The sequence below is a fragment of the Myotis lucifugus genome, unplaced genomic scaffold (assembly GCF_000147115.1).
Source record: "Myotis lucifugus unplaced genomic scaffold, Myoluc2.0 scaffold_364, whole genome shotgun sequence".
Classification (NCBI taxonomy): Eukaryota; Metazoa; Chordata; class Mammalia; order Chiroptera; family Vespertilionidae; genus Myotis; species Myotis lucifugus.
The window spans coordinates 603459-626760 of NW_005871412.1; the positions used below are offsets into that span (position 1 = coordinate 603459).

A 23302-nucleotide genomic window follows, 5' to 3' on the forward strand; every position below is an offset into this window, starting at 1 on the left:
CATATTTCCATCAAGAAATTCTGGATTAGCCCTAACTGGTTTGGCTCAGTGGATAGAGCAGGGGTGGGCAAACTTTTTGACTCGAGGGCCACAATGGGTTCTTAAACTGGACCGGAGGCCAGAACAAAAGCATGGATGGAGTGTTTGTGTGAACTAATATAAATTCAAAGTAAACATCATTACATAAAAGGGTACGGTCTTTTTTTTTTTTAGTTTTATTCATTTCAAACGGGCCGAATCCGGTTCGCGGGCCGTAGTTTGCCCACGCCTGGGATAGAGTGTCGGCCTTCGGACTGAAAGGTCCCAGGTTTGATTCTGGTCAAGGGCATGTACCTTTGGTTGCGGGCACATCCCCAGTGGGAGGTATATAGGGAGGCAGCTGATCAATGTTTCTCTCTCATCATGTTTCTAACTCTCTATCCCTCTCCCTTTCTCTCTGTAAAAAATCAATACAATATATTTTTTAAAAAAAGAAATTTCTGGATTAGAAAAGCCTGCTAATCTTCCTTAGGGTTTGGTGGCTAAGCCAAGGAATCCCGAAAACAAACTATCCTCCAAATGAAAGTGGGGGAGAGGAGAAAGGGTAAGGAATTAATTAATTGCTGTGAAGTAATGAGCAGTGATGTCCTAAATTAGCAAAGCCAAAATTATAAAAGTAGGCACATTTAGCAACTATTTTTAAAACACCCCTCCCCCATCCTACTAATGTAACTTAAAATGATTCTAATAGCAATAGGAAGGCAGGACCTTCAGAGTTTTATAGCAAGTTCTGCCCTTTAGAATGCAGGCTTTGTCACTTTCATAAGGTTTAGAGTTGCTTAAAAAGAGTAGATTTATTTTCTCCTTCTAAAGCCTTAGACTCCAAGCAGAGTAACATGGGGTAGAATCTTAAGTAATTTAATGAGGACAGATTGAAAGAATAATTGCATTAGTTAATGGTCATGTTTTGACTAAGCATGTTTTGCAAACACACTTGGATTTGAAACACTGGTGCGAGGTATGCAAATTGAATGTGTGTATGTTAAAAATTAGTTACTGCAGCATGACTAATTTATGATAATGTCTGTTGTTCTTTTAAAGTTGTAAATGCATTTAGAAAGAATTAACTTGTCATTTTTTTGCTGAACAGACAACCAAATAAAGGGAACCGATCAAGGTCTCTACATTTTACGCTCTGGTAATTTTTTATTGAATAGAGTGGAACTATTGATTATGGAAAGCTACTCTGAAGTGCAAAGCTCTTTGCTCTTCAGCAGACGGCTTTGCTAGCCAACCTCCACGCATGTATTATTAATAGAGTTCTATCGCTATGCACAGCACTTAGCAGTGCGTTACCTTTCTTACACTAACAGGGGAACAAATCTTCCATCCGGGAGGGCTTAAAGTGGCACAGTGGGGACTCATGAAACTATATGCATCAGCAAAAGGTGGACTCAATAAAAAGCATCAGTTTCCTTCTGTTGAAACACTTTATAACTTTGAAACAGTTGTTTATTTTCTAAAACAGATTCTCCTGAGGGTTCCAGTCCATGACCCCTCTACCCCTCAGCTGCTGCAGAAAAGCTGCACTTACTATGTACCGGGTGTGGGCGCTGTGGAAAATGGAAGAAGATAGAGAAGATGTGTTCGGTGATGTACATGGTGTTCTGTTCTGGAAGGCAAACTTTTCCAAATTTAGATCTGAACTCATTCCTCACCCTTTTGGAGCTACTCTTATAACCAATGACAACAGAGATTTTTCTTGGCTGGCAAGGCAGACACATTGTTAGCAAAAGCAAGGTCACAGGGACCACCTCAATCTTGGTGTGTTCCTCTCTTCCCTGAGTAGGTGTCCACATTTGACCTCCTTGGTGATGCCAAATTCAGCTGTTATTTATAAGAAATGGCTTTGGATCCTCCATACACACATTATATAGTAAGTATAAAAATGAAATAAAGTATTCTATGCACCATATTGTTTGAAAACTGTCCTACATTTGAGCATCCATCCATCCATCCATCCATCCATTGTTTATTGAGCATTTACTATGAGTCAGGTATTTTTATAGATGCTATCCATTCTACAGTAAAGGAAAATGATAAATAAATAAAAATGAATTGTGGAAGCATTACTAACTATTAAAAAATCTTAGAGGATATGGTTACCATATTCTGGACATTTTTGTTTTTAAAAAGTATACTACACTAGATTCTTTTTAAAAAATATATTTTTCATTGTTGATAGTATTACAGATATCTCTTATTTCCCCCCCTTTACTTCTTCCTCCAAGCCCATACCACCACCATCCCCAGGTCTTCACTACCATATTGCCTGTGTCCATGGGCTATGCATATAAGTTCTTTGGTTTATGTCTTCTGGTCCCCCAACCCCACATCGAGGTATATCAGTCTGCGCCATGCCTCCATGCTTTCGGTTTATTTTGTTGGTCAATTCATTTTGTTCATTAGATTCCACAAATAAGTGAGATCAAGTGATATTTGTTTTTCTCAGTACACTAGATTCTTAAGATGAATAAACTAAGCGATCATAAAAGTAAAGTTTTCAGGTTCCCAAACTGCACAGTTTCAGGCTGAAGCAGGTGGTGAACAAACATTTCTGCATGACATGTCACCCCCAGCACTAACTTTTTTCCAATGGATGAAGGAAGTCAACAATTGAGCCAGCTTTTATGCCCCCCTTTCCCTTGACTCTCTCCCTGGCTTCAATATCCATCTAAAAAGATCTGGAGAAATGATGATTTTATCTAGAACATTTGAAATTGGTGTCAGGTCCTTAGAGAGAACTTAAGGAGACAGGGGCTTGTTTTACGAGGGAATTAAAGTAGCTGCAGGAGACTCAGAAGTCTTAATCTGAGTCTGCAGAGATTAACTTTTCATGAAGAATTTCTAGATTACCCATAATAAGAATAAACTCATCCATATCAGAGACAAGGAGGGGTGGATTATAAGAGTTTATCTATTCAATGCAAGACTCAACTATTGAAGCAATGTTTTACATACTGGCTCTTCTGTGTGGTAATATCACACAGTCTATATAATACAGTCAGCCATGCAGCTTCTGCCTTGAGATCTTTTAAGAGTTTCACTCTACATTGGTCACTGTCACTTTTTACTAGTGCTGTCTTGTATTTTATTTCAAACTCTAAATGACCAGTTCCAAGGTAGAATAGTCAGTTCTGCATGAAATCTGTTGCCTCCTTGTTAGGGAGGTCATCTGAGCTGCCATTCCCAAGAAGGATATCTACAGCTGATGTTTTGCAATATTCTAGTGTGCTACCGTGTCTTCAACAAGAATGGGCTCTACTTAAATACATGGGATTTGGAGTCAGAGCTGTTTCAGCTTCAGGTTATGTCTAAGATCTCTGACATTAAATATTTTAGATATTATAGTCCCTGGATCCTCTGACTTTCCTATGCTATCTAGTAAACAGGACCATCTGACCATCTATGGTCTTCGAATGCTTTTCACCTTCCTCTTAGTTGCATCAGGATCTAATAATTTAGTTGTTAAGCAAAACATAGGAACCAAGGTTCCTTGTGTTTCAGTATTTTGAAATAACAAAGAATAACATAATGCCTAAGGTCTTAAAGGTCAATGGTAGGAGATAAACACACCAAGAAAAAAGGTGTCAAGTGACATGCAAATGTATCCCCTCTCTTATTTCTATTCCCACCCCTTAATATACAATTTGAGTGCTTAGTGTTATGTTGGGGCAGAGCAAAAAATTACAAGTAGACTGTATAATGATGGAGGAAGGGGTATCTTGGTTATGTATGTCTTGGTCAAATATAGCAAACCCTTGAAATAAGTTTAAAGCTATACACAAAGCTAACTCCCTGATAGAGCTAAAATTTCCCAAGTTAGCACAACATACACTAGTCTATCTCCTTTCAAATTAAGTTGGTCGCCCCAAGGCAACTTCCAAAGTGTCCCTTTTATGGAATGATGCCTTAGGAACTGGCATTCATAGTGTTTTGAGTTAAAATGATGGTCTATGAATCACTAAGTAGCACCAATGCTATGCAATATTCATATACAGAAACTAGAACCCTTTCTAGCACTACCCTTTTCTTGAAAAAAATATTCTTCCCCAAATTACATAAATGGCAGATTTCCTTACTTCTTTCAAGCTTCCCCCCTCCCCTTCGCATCCAAATGCTGCCTGTTCAAATGAGGCTTCTCTAATAACCCTGTTTAATTCTATACACTGAGCTGACTCCCATCACAGCATCCCAGAAGCCTCAATCTTTCCCTGGCTCAATTATCATACTTTTTCTACAGCTCATACAAACATAGTTTATTTAATGTATTATATTTACTTGGTGTATCTTTACTAAAATTGAAGTCCCATGATGAAGATGTATCCCAAACACTTACAACAGTGTTTGACACATAGAAAGAGCTCATTGTGTATTTACAGAATGAATGAACATGTGTCCTACAGCAAAGACGGTAGAAGGATAAAAGCCAAACCACATTCTAAGAGAGTTTTAAGAAACACTATGAAAAGTCATAGAAATGTACATTTACCTGCTGGAGAGAAATTTGGTGAATGAAATTGCTTGATGCATATGAATTGGTCATGAATTCTGGGAGAGGAAAAATAGGCATTTTTGATACCTAATAGACTTTTGCTCCCATTTCTCTCATTCACAATGAATTTTAATCACCAATGTCAAAATAGAAACAAGTTTGTAGACAGCTTTTATTCTTTCCTGTGGTAGAGGCCACAGCTCAGATTGCAGACAAATAAGATTTGACAATGTTAATTGTGTTGCTGTTATGTATGCCTTGTCCTTTCTACCACCCAGTGGAATCTTTAATTAGCACAACATTCTCCCTAGAAACATTGATTGGTATTCAGGGAATTTTCAAAGATTCACTTTTCCTGCAAATTCACTATTTGAAAAGGTTTTTAAAAAATGTCAAACTCACCCTGGCCAGGTAGCTCAGTTGGTGAGTGTCATCCTGATACACCAGGGATATGGGTTCAATACCCGTTCAGGGACTGTACAAGAATCAACAAATGAATGCATAATTAACTGGAACAACAAATCCATATTTCTCTAAATAAATAAATAATTCTCTTCTAAAAATTTAAAATAAATAAAAAATGTCAAGTTCAGTAACATCATCAAGTAGCAGAGCTAGGGGGCCACGTTCATCACCAATATAATGTTTCAGTCTCTATTTTCAGATGTCGAGGTACAATGAAATGAAGATCAATAGAGAAATTCATATTGGGTACATATTGAATAATTGCCATCCCCATTTGGGGGGATAAATGATACATATGAATACATGTATATGTTTATATACATCCATATCTTGGTGTGTCTTCACTGTGAATATCATGAAATTGTCGTTTAATGGAAAAAACACTAACTTCAGAGCCACATGGTCCTCAACTTGAATCTGAACAATACCAATGTATATTCCTTTTACTCTCAAAGTTTGCCTTTGGATGATAAACTGTGTTATTCTAAAAGATCTTTACAGAATCTCTGACTTTGTAAGTCTCAATGAGTGCAGCAACTATTCAACAAATGTAGATGAAAGTCAACTTTCTTTGCAACCTCAGGAAGGCACCACCCTGACTTCCAAGAGAATTGTAATAGTTATCAACAAAGAAGGAAAAGTAGAGTAATGTCTATAAATCAAAATAATGTTTAATATATCTGGAAGACACATCAAAATAATGTTTAAAATATCTGGAAGACACATTTCTTCCATGAAAAGAATGAAGAAAAAAGTCATCAATATCAAGATCAACACTGAAACCAGATTCAATTCCTGGAAGTTCACCAGGGGGAAAAAAGATTTCCAAATTACCCACAATTAATTACCGCAGTATGCCTTATATGGAAAGAGAGATTCTCCTTCTGAAGGAAATCAGAATACCACAAAATAGCAATAATAAAGGTCACTGTTCTCACTGGGACTAACATTTTACATATCTGGTATGTAGCTTTTTAACCTTCAACACAGGCAGCATAATTAGACATATATATATATTGATTTCAGAGAGAGGAAGGGAAAGGGAGAGAGAAACATCACTGATGAGAGAGAATCATCAATCAGCTGCCTGCTGCACACCTGCTACTGGGTGGGAATCAAGCCCACAACCCAGGCATGCGCCATAACAGGAATTGAACCGTGACCTCCTGGTTCATGGATTGAAGCTCAATCAATGAGCAATACCAGCTGGGCTAAAGACTTAAATATCTTAGAGAAATTGTACAGTTTGTCCAAGGACACGCAGCTAATAAGTGATGGTGATGCCATTTTAATCCAGGTCTATCCAACTTCAAGGACAGAGATCCCACGTTTTATGCTGTTTCCAATACCATGCTTTGCCCCAAAATTAGTGATTTGAAAGATAGGACATGTACTCAACAAAAAGAGGGAAAATTCTGTGAGATAATATCTTAATCTGTAAAGAATCATGAAATGCACCTACTGTCTGCTTTTGAGGTAAAAATAATCAGAATCTAAGGGGTCATTATAAGGACAGAAAAAAAGGCCTCTCCTTTTCTTTGCTGTGGCCTTTCCACAATTTATGAGAAGCACCTGGTAATTAAGTCCCAAGATTGTTGGCTCCTCTGTGCAAACTGTAGAACAAATTAAGACTACTCTCAAGGTTGCATTCTTGCATCCCCCTCCACCCTGCTGTTTTAACAACTCCAGGATAATTTGCACCAAAGACTCTCCAGTTAATAGGAAGTTCCCTTCTCCCTCCCCTTCAGACAAGCCTCTTTTGAACTCTTCATAACATCTTCTCTAAGCACGTTTTACAGGCTTGAAAAGAAGTTGATAAAGAGACCACCCTAGGACATTTGCTGGACTATCTCCTGGAAAGCAAACTGAAACTTTTCAACACAACCCCACCTCCCAATCTGATTAACTTCAACACAATTACTCTCCCTTCCTTATCACCTAGCAACAGCAACTGGTTGCTCTTTAAAAGTACAAGCCTGCCCTGTATTGAGTAGCAATACACCAGCCCTTTCCTCCTTGAAAAGTAAAATAAATTTCCTCTCTGCATCTGTTCTCTCAGTTGTTAATTCTTTCATTGCCATGTCATTGCCCCAACCCTAACAGTCATCATAGTAAAAACATGAGCAATCAGCATGTAAAGAGTATGCTAAATCTACACTGATATCAAAGGGGAGGCATAGGAAGTGGGTAGCTAAGAATATGACAAGAGAAACTGGCCCCCCTCTTTACCCTCACCACCCAATACGCACATCATTTCAGGTTTAGGAAATAGCCAGGTCCATCAAAACACCTATTGAGTTTGTAACCCACTACCCTCCCCATATTGACATGTGATTTATTTCTACAAGAAGCTATTTGTTTTGCCTCATTTCATTTTTGCTGGGAAAATGATTCTCATATCTTAGAAACTATAGGAAAGGTCTATCTCAAATACCTGCAGATTTAGCAGATATACTTCAGGGAAGCTGTCTAATAGGAGTTACCATAAATCCATCCCAAACCCACTCTGAACAACCAGCCATGAATGATTTCTGTGATTGTCAGACTGGGCCCATCATGAGCCAACAACACAAAGAAAAATACACTGGAGGTCTTGCCCAAGGGCTATGTAGCCAGAAAAAAAATATCCAATATCAAGATGTTAAAATATAGCTACTAATAGGTGGCAACCTTATGTCCAACATCCTCTGGCTCCTGGGGGATGTAATAGAATACCACAGGATGGCAGTTAGGTCTGGAGGCAGAACTGAATTTAAAAAGGGGTACTCCCACTCATTAACTTTATAACCTCAAAGATTATTTAATTTCTCTGAGCAGTCATGTCCTCACTTGCAAAATGAAGATACTATGAATAGTTTCTTAGGTTGTTAAAAGTGTTAGGCATAACATGTCAGGTAATGATAACTAACAGTCATTGAGCATTTATTATGTGCCAGGTGATGAATGAAGTACTGCTAGTAGAGATATAAACTAGACACTAGAACAGTGATGGCGAACCTTTTGAGCTCAGCGTGTCAGCATTTTGAAAAACCCTAACTTAACTCTGGTGCCGTGTCACATATAGAAATTTTTTGATATTTGCAACCATAGTAAAACAAAAACATATTTTTGATATTTATTTTATATATTTAAATGCCATTTAACAAAGAAAAATCAACCAAAAAAATGAGTTCGCATGTCACCTCCGACACGCTTGTCATAGGTTCACCATCACTGCACTAGAATTTAGTCAGTTGCTGAAATTCACATAATTAGAAAGTCACAGAAAGAGGATTGGAACCTAGAAAATCGGTACCAAAGCCCATGCTCTTAACCTACTGTGCTACACTAGCATGGAACTCTGCGTTGAGTAAAAGACTCAACACATATGAGTCATGGATATTGTTGTTATTGTAACATCCCTAAATCACATAACATGAGGTTTTATTGAAACCTGAATACTCACACCACAGGACACACAGTACCTGGGACATGGCTGCAAACTTGCTCCTTCGACAATGCAGGCCTGTTTCTCCAGAAGTTCAGGGCACTCCCTTCCACCTCCGATAGCAATGTGCTTCACATTCCGGCTCCTGCTCCTGAATCCCGGCGAGAGGCTCCCTGAACGACACGTCTTGGAGCAGGGACCCCAGGAGGACCACTCGGTGGTCTCACAGTCTTTCGGCATGATGCAGGACTGGACAGTCAAAGGGAAGGAGTCTTTCATGCAAAGGCTAAAGGGACATAAGCAGAAACCAGTCAGCTCCCGATTAAACCGATGCAACCAGCACTATGAAGTGCCTATAATTAAAGAAAAAAATTGAAATGTGGTTTATGTGTTCACATTTGAGGATTTAAATAATGTTACAGGCACCATGATAAAAAATGGAAGGATGTGCATTTTAAAAATGCACGCTCTCTTTCATTTGAAACTGAACTTATTTCGATCTAGCAAGACACATATGTAGGTGAGTATATCTTATATTTATAATGAAGGATCATCTAAGTGTTTCACCTAGGAGATAGCCTACAGTTACCATTTATTGACTGGTCCCCAGGTGGCACACACTGCTGCACTTCACAGGCACTTCCACAACCTCATGAGCTCACATATTTTTTAATATATTTTTATTTATTTCAGAGAGGAAGGGAGAGGGAGAGATAGAAACATCAATGATGAGAATTATTGATCGGCTGCCTCCTGCACACCCCCTACTGGGAATCGAGCCTGCAACCTAGGCATGTGCCCTTGACTGGAATTGAACCTGGGACCCCTGAGACCACAGGTTAATGCTCTATCCACTGAGCCAAACCAGCTAGGGCGTTGAGCTCACATATTATCATGGCTATTTATAGATAAAAAATCCTTGGCTTAGGAAAGCGAAAACATTAGTCTAAGGTCAAACAAAGGTAAATGTAAGCTTTAGAGTATTCAGCTATCCATTCTCTTAAATACTAGGTTATATAAAACACACACACACACACACACACACACAGAACAAATATGATGTTTCGCTACACTTTAAGGCTCTGAGCAGCAATTTCCTCATCTATAAAATTTGAGTGCTATCAAATACTAGCAATCTAATTGAGAAACAGGTAAAGAAATAAAATAATGTGATGAATTCAATGTAAAAGCATTTATAATTAGTGATGAGGACAAACACTGATGAGGCAATGTTGGGCCACCTGGAAAGGCAGCGGTGGAGGTGAAGGGGGGGGTTCTAAGAGAGAACATCTGAGCTGTATTTTTAAAGATTAGTAGGAATTTCTCAGGCACAGAAAGAAGACTAAGTTAGGAAAAGTGAATATTAAAGACTTGATATAACACTTTGTGGGGATGAAAACCAGTGGTATGCCAGAGCTGGAAATACTGTTTTATAAGAACCAACTGTTACATTTTCAAGAATTTTTCAAGCCAGTTGACTTCATGTAAGTCACTTAAAATGGGTCACAGTGGGAGTATTTATACTACAAATATCAGCAAATGCTACAGATCAAGCCCCTGACACCTGAAGACTGGTACTTAAACATTTACAGGCATACTGCTGGAGGAAAGTAAAAGCCAACTTGTCAACTGTCATAAATTTTTCAAAATATGAAGCATCAAGTACAAAGAGGAAAGTAAATAGATAATAGGTATATGGGTTCTTCAAAAGTATGTCTTAAAAGGCTTCTTATCAAGAGCTAAGAAATTTGTATTTAATTGAACATTAAATAATTTTAAATGAAGGAAAACAGACTCACATAGCAAGGTAATATTTCAAATATTGATTGGCATACATTCCTTTTACTTCCTTGGGGTTAACCTTTCCTTTATTCATTCAAAGGTATCCTTTACTTTTGGGGGGATGGGGAAAGATAATTTTGATGGAAATACAAAATCAAAGAAAGGGCTTATGGTATCTTATGGCATAACTAGAGGCCTGGTGCACGAGATTCGTGCACTGGGGGCGGGGGAGGTGGGAGTCCCTCAGCCCAGCAGTTGGACATCCTTAGTGTTGCCGCAGAGGCGGGAGAGGCTCCTGCCACCTCCACTGCACTCCACTGCACTTGCCAGCCATGAGCCCGGCTTCTGGCTGAGTGGCGCTCCCACTGTGGGAGTGCACTGACCATCAAGGGGCAGCTCCTCTGTTGAGCATCTACTCCCTGGTGGTCAGTGCGTGTCATAGTGACCAGTCATTCTGCCGTTCGGTCGATTTACATACTAGCCTTTTATTATATAGGATGAGCTATAGACAGAGTTTGGTAATGTATCCAAAAAAAGGAAAGAAGTATTAAAATGATTCTAAGTTTCTGACTTGGGAAAATATGTAGATAAGGGAGCCACCAACAGAGAAATGGATTACAGAAGGTGATGTGAAGGGGGAAAATAACTCATGTGACCATTTTGATGAACAAATCATAGTGAGATTTCTATACTGATATCCTACATGAAGCCATGGGGAGTTAGTGTGTCTTTCAAAAGCCACAATAATATAAGAGCATCCTTTGGTCCAGTAGTATTTTGAAATCTATTCAGATCACATTATTTCCTTCCAAATGAAAAAGCGAATGTATACTTCATTACCACTACTCCTTCCAATGGGACCTCTGGGGGCTTGGAATAAATGCACACTGGGAAGAATCTCCCTTGAAAATACCCCATCTAATACAGAATGTACTCACTGCACAACAGGGAGAGAGGGAGAGAGGGACACTTTTCAGAAATTGCTATTGACTGAGATGCCCAATCCCCAAGTCCTAACTCAGATGTGTCTGTAGTCTGTACATGAAGATGAAGTCCTTAAAGAAGGAATTAAGTTAAAATGAGGTCACTAGAGTGGGCCCTCATCTAATATCCTTATTTGAAGACATGAGGACACAGACACACAGAGAGGGAAGGCTATAGAGAGAAGACAACCTTCTACAAACCAAGCATAGAGGCCCAGAAGAAACCAACCCTGCTGGCACCTGATTTTGGACTTTCCAGCCTCATAAGTGTGAGAAAAGTAATGCCAACTGTTGAAGAACCTACTCTGTGGTCATTTGTTCAGGCAGCACTAGCAAACTCATACAGAAACTTAAAGCTTTTTGATTTGTGTATGTTTTTAGAAAGAATTTCAATTTCCAAGGTGGACTTTCTGCTTCCTTTTATTAAGAAGGTCTCACAGTATGCAGTTCTCTGTCTACAACTGAAGTGGTGGTTTGTTTCTTCCCATTTACCAACTTTCATTCTCTGTTGCTCATCTTCCCCGAAATGGCCCATGCCATTAGACCAGTAGGATGAATAATAGGATTCCAACAGTACAAGCACTTGCATGGAGTGGCTGGGTTTATTCAAGTATTCTTGTGCTTTGGGAAAGGGCTCCTAATTATTGGAATTAGAAAGGGGATATGTTCTGTTGATTAGATATTTACTTGTTTTAGTGTTTGTTGTTTTTTTCACTAACCAGCCTCCTTAGTTAATAAAAAAAGTAATCATAAAAGGTATCATACAGGACCCTGGTCTAATTTGATCCATGAGATTTCATTTTACTAGATTATTGAATCAGAATTAAATTGTGAATCGGAAATATCTGGGTCCTGAATTTTGCATCACATTATCATGACCTTCGTTTCTTGACTTCTTGGTTTCATGACTGCAGGGAAAAACAGAATAATAAAACATGATCTGCTCACACCCCAGAGTTGTGGTGACCCTTAGTGTAAGCAGAATCACCTTATAATACACCAGGGTGGGGAACGCCCAGCCCACAGCTGTATGAGGCCCAAGAAAGCATTTGGTCTGGCCCTGCCAAGGCATTAAGGGTGATTTAATTAAATGTTTGACCAAATACAACAGGCTAATTTTTAAGTTGATAATTTAGAATGGTCTGCAAATGATGTTATAAATATCCAAATGGACCTTGGCAAGAAAAAGGTTCCCCACCCCTATAACTAAAACCCCTAACAAAGATTCTTGTCTGCAGACAGAAATGGAGATGGACCCTTTCAGAGAAGGTGGTGCACCTTTTTAATAAAACAAACATATTCTGTTGATTTATCTTTTCAAGAGATACTACAGTAATTGTACCTACTTGACATTTACAGAGTTCGTTGTCATTTATAAATTACTTTTCAAGTATTCAATTGTAAAGGAAATTGTGAAACTAAAAAATATTCTAGTAATTCTTACTTCCTCTAGAAATGTAAGGAAATCTTTTTACTTACAAAATAAGGACAGGGGCTGTTATAAGAAAGAAATCACCAGAAAAGTATCCTCAGTTCACTAACACTTCAATTACTACTTTAAAATAAAATTAAATATCTCGAACATTCAGAAGAGTAATATAATAAATAATCTCATTCTTTATTAGAAAAGGCCAACATCTACTTCAGATTTCATTAAATAAATAAATAATTACAAATTTAGGTTAAATTTCCTGTGTTCTTTGCCATCTCAATTCCATCTATTTCCCCAGACATAGCCACTGTCCTAAAATTGATTTATATTATTCTCTACCATGTTTTTATACTTATAACTAACATGTATATGTTCATAAATAGCATGTAGCACTCGTTGTTTCACATGTTTTTAAAACCTTTGCTTAAATGTTGTTTTATTAAAAAAAAATGTTGTTTTATTATACATACTAGTGGCCTGGTGCACGAAATTCATGCACATTAAAAGGATTAGAGGAGCCGTGACCAGTTTGGCTCAGTGGATAGAGCGTCAGCCTGCGGACTGAAGGGTCCTGGGTTCGATTCCGGTCAAGGGCATGTACCTTGGTGGCGGGCACATCCCCAGTAGGGGGTGTGCAGGAGGCAGCTGATCAATGTTTCTCTCTCATCGATGTTTCTGACTCTCTATCCCTCTCCCTTCCTCTCTGTAAAAAAATCAATAAAATATATTTTTTTAAAAAAAGGATTAGAGGAAATATCTTAATATTGCTATTTGCCCTTTCTCTATAATAGAAGTGTCAGAGACAAAAGAAAATTAGTAAAATGTATATGAAAATCTTCCTCTGATTTGAGGTCCCCCGTCAAGCCCTGCCAGGTGGGGGGCATGACCTTATGTCCCTTGGCCTGGCACCAGGGCAGGGGAGCAGCCTGAGGTCCCCTGTCAAGCCCCATGGGGTGGGGGGGGCACAGCTTCAGGTCCCTGTTGATTGCTCATTAAGACTCATTATGGGAACTCTGCCGCCACTGTGGGTACAGCCATCTTGTGTTAAAGAAACCACCCCCCCCCCGCCGAGGCCCGTTTGGCTCAGTGGATGGAGCGTTGGCCTGCGGACTGAGGGGTCCCAGGTTCGATTCCGGTCGGGGGCATGTGCCTGGGTTGCGGGCACATCAGGAGATGTGCAGGAGGCAGCTGATCGATGTTTCTCTCTCATCGATGTTTCTGGCTCTCTGTCTCTCTCCCTTCCTCTCTGTGGAAAATCAATAAAATATTTAAAAAAAAAAAAAAAGAAACCACCCCCCCTCCACTGTGGGCGCCACCATCTTTGTGGCGCAGTGACGGTCAATTTGCATAGTCCCTCTATATTATATAGGATGACTCTGGAAATTGTTTCCCTCACTTAATATTCTGACTCCTAAATCTATCTATCTATATAAAATCCTAATATGCAAATCGACTGAACTGCAGAACAACCCAGGGAATAACCAGTCACTATGATGCACACTGACCACCAGGGGGCAGATACTCAATGTAGCAGCTGCCCCCAGCCTGCAGGCCCCGATCAGCAGCGGCAGCGGTGCTGACAAGTGGGTGGCGCCAGGCCAGCCAAGGTGGGTGCGAGCAGGGGTCCTAATCACCTGGCTGGTCTCCCCACAGATCGGCCCTGACCACCAGCCAGGTCTAGGGACCCTACCTATGCACGAATTTTGTGCACTGAGCCTCTAGTAGTGGTTCTCAATCTTCTGGCCCTTTAAATTAATTTCCTCATGTTGTGACCCCAACCATAAAATTATTTCCGTTGATACTTCATAACTGTAATTTTGCTACTGTTATGAATCGTAATGTAAATATCTGATATGCAGGATGGTCTTAGGCGACCCCTGTGAAAGGGTCATTCGACCACCAAAGGGGTCGTGACCCACAGATTGAGAACTGCTGCTCTAGTCTATGTTGATAAATGCAGATAATGGTCATTTATTTTTATTAATTACATTCCAATTTATATGTATTCAGTCTCCCATTAGCGCACCCTTTGGTTTGCCTAATTTCTTGCAATTCCACAGGATTATATATTTTAACTCCTTTACATGTATCTATTTGTTACACATGTGTGATAAATTTTCCCTACTATGTTTGCCTGGAGTGTGGGGGGAAGCACCAGACCTGGTTGGAAAGTCTGTAAAGAGGATTCTCCGAAAGGTTGGGGGTTTCTAAGGGGGACCTTGCCGAAGGTGGCAGCCCCTGCCTTGACTTTTCCAAACAAGCCCAAGCCCTCATGTGTTTTGCTAAAATCTCTATGTTTAGCCTTTTAGACCCAACCTTGTAGAAGCATGTGCCTTCTCAAGGATGCTTATCCTACTGATAGTATCTAATAGTTCATTTTAGTTCAAGCTGTTGTTACAAGAAAAGCCTAAGGAGGCAGGCCATTGAGGCTGTTTGCTCCCAAAGCAAAACAGCCCTTTAGCCTTCTCTTTCACAAAAATGTGTGTCAGAGTCATCATTCATCTGTTGCTCAAGGTCTGCCAGTCAGTCCCGGCAAAGTGGTGTCCCATGTGAGGAGCTAGGAGTGCAAGGAAACACAGTGGAACCCTCAAAAACGAAGAGTAAGAAAATGAAAGTAACCGCGCAGTAAGCCATTGGAGCCCGCTTGGGATTTCCAAGTTCCAGGGAATTGTTTCTCAGCTAAGGAATTCACTATCTCTGTTATGCTTAAGAATGTAAGTATGACCCTAACCGGTTTGGCTCAGTGGATAGAGGGTCGGCCTGCGGACTGAAGGGTCCCAGGTTCGATTCCGGTCAAGGGCATGTATCTTGGTTGCGGGCACATCTCCAGGAGGAGGTGTGCAAGAGGAAGCTGATCGATGTTTCTCTCTCATCAATGTTTCAAACTCTCTATCCCTCTCCCTGCCTCTCTGTAAAAAATCAATAAAATATATTTAAAAAAAAGAATATAAGTATGTTTTCCATTGGAAAAATAAGCCTATTTCTGAAAGTAAGGAATAAAAAGGTTTTTTCTGTATTTCCCTAGGAAGCAATGGTTTTATATATATTATTAAAATGATTATGCTATGTTAATCAGGAAGTTGATTACTTTAAATAAACAGATTACTTAATACTGTTTAATAATAATAATAATATATAATAATATAATATATTTGACTACCTTCCCAGGGTTTGAATTTTAAGATTTGTTTTCTTTGCTTATGAAAGAAATTTCATATTTAAGGTATATGGGGAGTTCTGTCAAATAAGGAAATAATAATTATATTCTATTTATATGTACATATTAAATAGATTCTAATATGCTTTCATTTATAACTAATTGTTATAACATGATATTGTAGAATATTGTGTTTTGCAGAAAGGACAGGATTCCATGCTATTTGCATTATAATCAAATCAATAACCATGTCCTTTTAAATTTCTTCTCATTTGGAGATAGTCACTGTTTTATTATAATGTGTTTAAAAAAAAGTTACATCTTCTGAAGACTCACAGAAAGGACTCCGATTTATTTTAAGCTACATATCTCTGAGAATAAACTTTCAGATCATCCCCTTGAATTAGATAAAAATTATTAGAACTCTATACAGTATCTAGATTTATAGAAAAACTGGCAAGAAAAATCAGGAGAAAAAGAATTTAATTATAGAACTAAATGGACTAAAAATAATTATAGTTTTGGTAATTATTGTTCTCTTAGCAATGTGTTTGCATGAATCTAGTAAGAATCTGATTTCTTCATAACAGGACATAGGTCAGTTTCCAGTTGTAGTTTTATTAACCAAAACTTTGCTGAAATGTCATGTCTGAGAGAGAGACATGCCAGGACTCTGCATGTCACCAGAGAGCTCTCAGGAATAGATTGACTTTGAAGCCCTTAAGCCCCTTGGATAAAGAGCCTGGTACCTTGCTTGGTCACGTGGTTCATGGCAGTCTTTCCAGGTAAGGAAGGAAGGCTGCTTTCCTAAGAGATGGCATGAAAGGAACCTCAAAACACCCGGAGGCTCGGACTTGTTTGGAAAAGTCAAGGCAGGGGCTGCCGCCTTCTGCAAGGTCCCCCTAGAGGCCCCCGATCTTTCAGAGAATCCTCCTTACAGACTTTCCAGCCAAGTCCCGTGCTTCCCCACAGAGTTGGACCATATTCATGTATCAAATGTATTAAATATCGTGAACATTCTTTTTTCCTACCTGTTCAAAGCTTGGTATTATTAAATGTAGTTTTTCCAAATTGTTGAAAAAGTGCATTTTCTTCTCTAGATTACCACTGAGATCTATATTCTTCTCACATCTTTAGTGACCACTCAATTTTTCTATTCTATTAAGTGGACTTTTCCTATTGTTTGTCCATTGTGGTTGGCTGATAATGGCCCAGGAAAGATGTCCACACTCTAATCTCGACAAACTGTGAATACGTTACCTTACATGCCAAAAGAAACTCTGCAGTGTGATTGCTAAAGATTTTGAAAGAAAGAGATGATCCTAGATTATGCAGGTGGGCCCAATATAATTACAAGGGTCCCTATATGAAGAAGGCAAAAGGCCAGAGACGGAGAGGGACATGTGGTAACAGAATCACAGTTTGGAATAATGCAAGGCCCTGAGCCAAAGAATGCGGGCAGCCTCCAGAAACTGGAAAATGAAAAGAACCTCTGGAAAAACAAACACAGAATAATGGCCCCATTTCAAGATTTCTTAACTTTTAGGCTTCTGACCTCCAGAACTGTAAGATAATACAATTTGTATTAAGCCTCTCCGTTTTTTGTTATGTGTTACAAAATCAGTTGGAAATGAATATACCCATTTTTCTATTGATCTGACCTTTTTCACATTGAATTTAAGAAGTACACTCACAAACATATGTAGACAATAATGACAAATAAATATATAGACACCTAATTTCTATATAGTAACCTGTTCCTTCTTCTATATTTTCCTATAATTTTGTTTTTAATTTTGTTCATAGTATCTTTTTGTGGGACACAATTTTTTAGTTTGTTGTTCAGTCTTCCTTTATAGTTTGCACCTTTATGCCACATTTAAGATTTTTCCTTTATTTCAATGTCATAAAGTTATGCTCCCATATGTTTTCTTTTAGAAAAACCTTTATATTTTGCAATTTCATATTTAGGCCATCAATTAATTTGATATAGATTTTCATAAATGGTGTTTTATAAAACCTCCAATTTTGTAAACATCAACATTGTATATATTCATCCTTCGTATTTAACCTATATAATTCTGATATTATTTTCTCTATGTTCAGTGTTTTTTTGTCTTTCAAAGAGATTTCTTCAAAATTATCTTTGAACTTCGTATTAATTCTTAACACACATTGCAATAAAATATTTAATGTGTAAAATTAGTTTCTTATTCCCTACTTATTTCTTTTTAATATCATCCTGCTTTTATTCCATGAATGAAATATCTCCCTTCATATCTTTGACAATATAAATTACAATTTTTTGTTTTTACTTTAATGATCCTTTGCTCTTATGGATTACAATGAGGTACCACAAGCACAGATTGGGAGCTCATTGACTATAGGTGGGACTCTTCAAATAGTAAACATTACTGTTGACTGATTATGCAGCACTCAGAGCATTTTATTTGGGACCCTCACCATTTATTCCAAAATAGGAATCCTCCTAACTCTTATGTTGGGCTTACAGACCTAGCTGTTGGCTTTATGAAAGCTGATTAGGGAAAGAGAGCTGTCAGGGCACTCTGACAACCTGCATTTTCACAGAATGATGTTTCACACTTAGACTATGGTCTGTAGGTAAAGGAATAATTTGTAGGCATATTGAACATATCTGTCCTCAGAGTTACTTACCAACTATAATTCTTAAGCCTTCCAAGAATCTTGTATTAGTTAGAATAGAATGAGCTGTACTGTGATAACAAATAAACCCTGAAAACTCAACGGTTTAACAGACTAAGTGTTTTCCTTTCATATAGAGTTTGACACAGATAATTCAGCTCTTCTAGAAGGCACTCCTCTACCTGAAGACTTAAGGATCCAGTTTGTACCTGTATTATAGATTTACCATCTATTCTAGATTGTGTGCCTTCCATTTTCACTTTTAGAAAAGGAAGGTAGAGTAGGAAGATGGCCCAAAGTGATTTATGATTTTAGCCTCAGGGTGACTTGTGTTACAACTGCCCACATTTCATTGGTCAGATCTCAGCCAAATACCCGCAACAGAACCGCAAAGATAGTGAAGCCTGGCCGGTGTGGCTCATGGTTGAGTGTTGACCCATGAAGCAGGAGGTCATGGTTGGATTCCTGGTCAGGGCACATGCCAGGGATGCAGGCTAGATCCCCAGTGTGTGTGTGTGTGTGTGTGTGTGTGTGTGTGTGTGTGTGTGTGTGTGGCGGGAAGGTGGGAGGAGTGTTAGTGCAGGAGGCAGAGATGCTTCTCTCTATATATACCTCTCCCCTCCCCTCTCTAAGATCAATAAAAACATATAATTTTTTTAAAAAATACAAATAAGGCAGTGAAATATCTTTCTATGTGCGGTGGAGGAGAAAAAGTGTTGAAAGCACAGGTTGCGTGTGTTCTCGCTGTGCCATGCAAATGGATTTGCTTCTTGAAGATCTTCCAACTGAAGGGGAGCTTTCAGCTTTCCTCTCTGCTAAGAAAATTACCACTCATCCATCTGCTTCCAGCTCCCAGAATCTGTTGATTTTTCTTTTTAGCTTTTATAGTCTTTCTGATTATTTTTGTCCTTCAGGGTTTATGCCTTTTTATTCCTTTATTTAAGTGGGGTTTCAGAGTATAGCAGTAATAAATAGCTATGTTCATGTTGCTCTATTTGATCAGAAACTTGAAAAGTTATTTGACAAAAAATCCTTGCTGAAGTCACATAATGACCAATTTATAAATCAACCAATCCCTAAAGAGCTAAATCTGCCTTATACGTGGAAAAAATACTAGTAAAAATTCATTAAAAATGCATGAGTAAAGTACTGACTTGTGAAAGTTTAATTTCTACTAATCTTATTCTAATTTATGGAATATTTGTGTATAGAATTTAATATTTGCAAGGAGGACTGCAACAATTACCCAGAGGTATCTGTGCAGACTTTCTTAGAATGCAATAATTACTGACTAATCAGGTCTGAAGGCATGGCTGATAAGAAGTCACCAGATTCTCAAGAGTTCTTACATTTTAACTAATGACAAATTCATTGTTTTCCAGCCCACCTAAGTGTGGGTGTGTGGGGAGTGGCGGGGACTCACTCACAATGTAATCTAAAGGAGATAACCATCTGTGGGGACAAGTATCCAATGATGATCACAAACAGGAAAACACAAACCATTCTCATCCTTTATCCCAGTGAACTTGAGGGACTTACTCATCATGAAGAACTGGACTGCACTATGACCTCCTTGAGTGAAAAGCCCCTTGGTTTCTCTCTTACTTTTTGTTTCTGTTTAATATGCAAATGTGAGTGTGAGATCTGCAGTGTCTTTGCATACACTAACTTAAAATGTTTATAAGTACAGTTTTCTGAAATATTTCTATTGAAATAAATTACTTAAAAATAATAAAGAATTGAAAACTTCCAACGTATTCTTTATAGTAAAAAAGTTATTTTTTTTTACAAGTGAATTTTTTAGAAGTGCAATATGCCTAAGAAAGTACGTTGGAAATCTTTGAAAGCACAGTTATCCCTATTATTAGCAAAAACACTACTATTCCTATGGCAGCAGCTCATACAAATTACAGCACAGTAACAAGAGAAAAGTTGCTTCAGGAGATTACAAATTCTAATTTAAAGAATGACTCCAAGATGTCATCATGAAAATAACACCAGAGAATAAAATGGGAATGGGGAAATGAAGAGAAATGACCAGAACTGAGAGAAGCTTTAAGAGAATAGATTTGGGAAGTCAAGTAAAATATATGCTATTTATTTTAATGATCTTGATTCCAAATGGATAACATTTTTCTGCCACCATTCCAACTAATAAGAATAGCTTTTAAAAATAGGAATAATAATCTGAAGAAGAAAAACATGCACACACCAAGGTTGGCGTGAAATACCTGGATGCTTTAGAAACTAGACTAAAAAGTGAGCTGCCTACTGTGAGATAAGATTCAGCAAGTAAAATTGGCTAAATAAACAGTTTGTTTGTTTTTAACTTTGTCTGGAAGACAATTTTTTAAATGCAAGAAATAATTTAAAATGACTAGAAAAACATTAAGAATTACTAATAAATTTTAGCTGGATGATTATGAGTTTTATTTTCTCTATAACTTACTCGATTGGCCAAATTAACCTGAGGTAATTTATATCTTGCTTGACAAAAGTAATGTTTATATTAGGTTAGAATTTATAGCAATGGGGACGCTGCTTGAACTATATAACATTTTTCTGTCTAATTCTCTATAACATAAATCTGAGCTATTAATATGCTTCTTAATTTCTTATTTTGAGTTATACCATTTTTAAACTTTCAACAGTTAATAAACCTAAAATCATATATTAAAACTAATATAGCAATATGAAATTATATTTTAAATATGCTGTTCAGTTGCTTCTGTGGGATAGAGATTATTCTATAGGTATGAGACAAACACATGTATATTGAGATATTAAATTCTTGAAAATGAATATTCTTAAAGTGATACTATACCAAAATAAAATGTTTTAGTATTGTATTCATTTCTTGTTACTACAAAACAGTATTCAATAGAGATATGAAATGCAGTGCAAGTCTCAGAATAAAATGGACTTTAACCTTCTCCAAATTTCTTAAGAGTATTAAGAATGATATGTAGCTACATATTTCAATATGTGTGTTCAAAGGGTTGGAGGTAATAGAAATAAAAAACAAAGTAACAATAATATTTGAGCTTTAGCAATGATGTTTCTTTGATAGAGTTAAAATTTATTATCCTACAGGAACTACTTTCAGAGGAAATCATTATACTGGCCTGAGAATTTAGGTATGTTTCAGTTGTACCAAATGATCACAGCTCTTAAAACTGTCCATGCCAAAAGTTCCTCTATATTTAAGGATATGAAAGTAAAATCCATAAAATTCATCTGAATTTTATTCACACAGCCAATAAATTAAACCACTTTCATACTCAGGTAAACGGACTGATTGCCTAGTCTTCAGATTGGGTTTCATAATTCAGATCTACTTTTATTTAAAGAAAAGAAACAAAGTAGAAAAAACTGAATATAGAAGCCTACTTCATTTCATTAAGTAAGGTATTATAAAAATTTAATAATAGCATAACTGATATCTGAGACTGCATAATGAACAAGCTGTAGGACAGCTATTTTAAAATGTAATAATAGAATCTCAGAGAAATTCCTGTCAAAATAAAAGAGAAAAAAATAGGACATGCAATGAGAACTAGAAATAAAAGATGTTTAAATCCAATAGGCAAATCAATGATTAGGGAGCAGGGTGGCACCAAAAATAATAAAACTGCCTACCACATTGCAAATACAACTGTGAACAGAAAATTGCTTGAGGTGATTATCAAAAGTTATAGTAATCAATGGGAACACCAGTAAAGGGCATTAATTAGAGCTCTGTGGTGTCCTAGATTGATAATGTGACTGTCCAGAAAGGCACAGTCAAGAGCTTTCATTGCCGAGTAAATACAGGGCGCTCCGATGATCAATGACATGGTAACAGCCATTGCCATAGTCAGAAAAGAGAAAACAGAAGGCCACTTGTCCTACAGTCTCACAGAGCCCATCAAAAGGAAAGTGATCTAAAGGTAGATATAAGCACAGAGTAAAAGGAACCTATGCTTTGGGACAATTTTTAATGATTACAGGAAACCAAGCTCATCCTAGAAGTCAATAGACACACAAAAATAACAATGGTTTCCGGAATGAATCGGATCCACTCCCACACACACATACCCCCCCCCCCACACACACACACAGTGTACTTTTCAGAGATAGATTTAGCCTTTTAAAATAATCTTGGTTGACTGTGCCCACATAGTCCACAGTTCATCAGGTTGGATGGAAATGAGACAACTGTGTCGACAATGCTGCCGAACAGATGTCAAGGACAATGTTTTTGTTCACTGCAGTGGAAGGTAGCGGAATAGAAATATCCCCACTGAACACCTAGTAATCTACTCATTTCATGATAGTATATTAGTCATTTCATAATGCTTTCATGACTAAAGTGACTAGAATAGATTTCATGACATAATGTAAAAAAAAAAAATAGTTGTTTTGGTTCAGTATCCTGCCTAGAACTCAAAAGAGAACATGGTGATTTGTGGTTTCCATTTCAGCTTAGAAAGGGTCTCTACAGTCCTCATAACAACAAAAAGGCCAAACAAACTGAAAATCAACATCTTTTTTTAGATCCCTCAGAAAATTTAATCACAGGGAAGATGGGTGCCCTCAAAATTATAGAGACAAACAGGTGGATGCAGAGGATCACAAAAGCCTGGAGGAGCCCCCAGGAGAAGAAATGTTAAGAGATCTCTGGCCTGTGTGGCTAAGTTGGTTGCGCGTCTTCCCATGAAACAAAAGATCACTGGTTTGATCCTGGTGAGGGCACATTCCTGGGTTGCAGACTTGATCCCCAGTAGGAGGGGCAGTTGATCCCAGCCATTCTTGTCTCTTTCTCTCTCTCTCCTACCTTCCTCTCTCTAAAGTCAATAAAAACATTAAAAAAAGAAAT

At 37.9% G+C, this 23302-nt stretch overlaps 1 protein-coding gene across 1 annotated transcript in view; it reads right to left on the bottom strand.

Annotated features, from left to right (window-relative positions):
• THSD7B (thrombospondin type 1 domain containing 7B) overlaps positions 1-23302 on the bottom strand; it is a 720951-nt gene that overhangs the window by 529275 nt on the left and 168374 nt on the right. The window contains exon 3 of the mRNA XM_006101466.3: positions 8464-8712. Within this exon, the coding sequence (XP_006101528.3) occupies positions 8464-8712 (249 nt within the window). The remainder of the gene's footprint in view (positions 1-8463; positions 8713-23302) is intronic.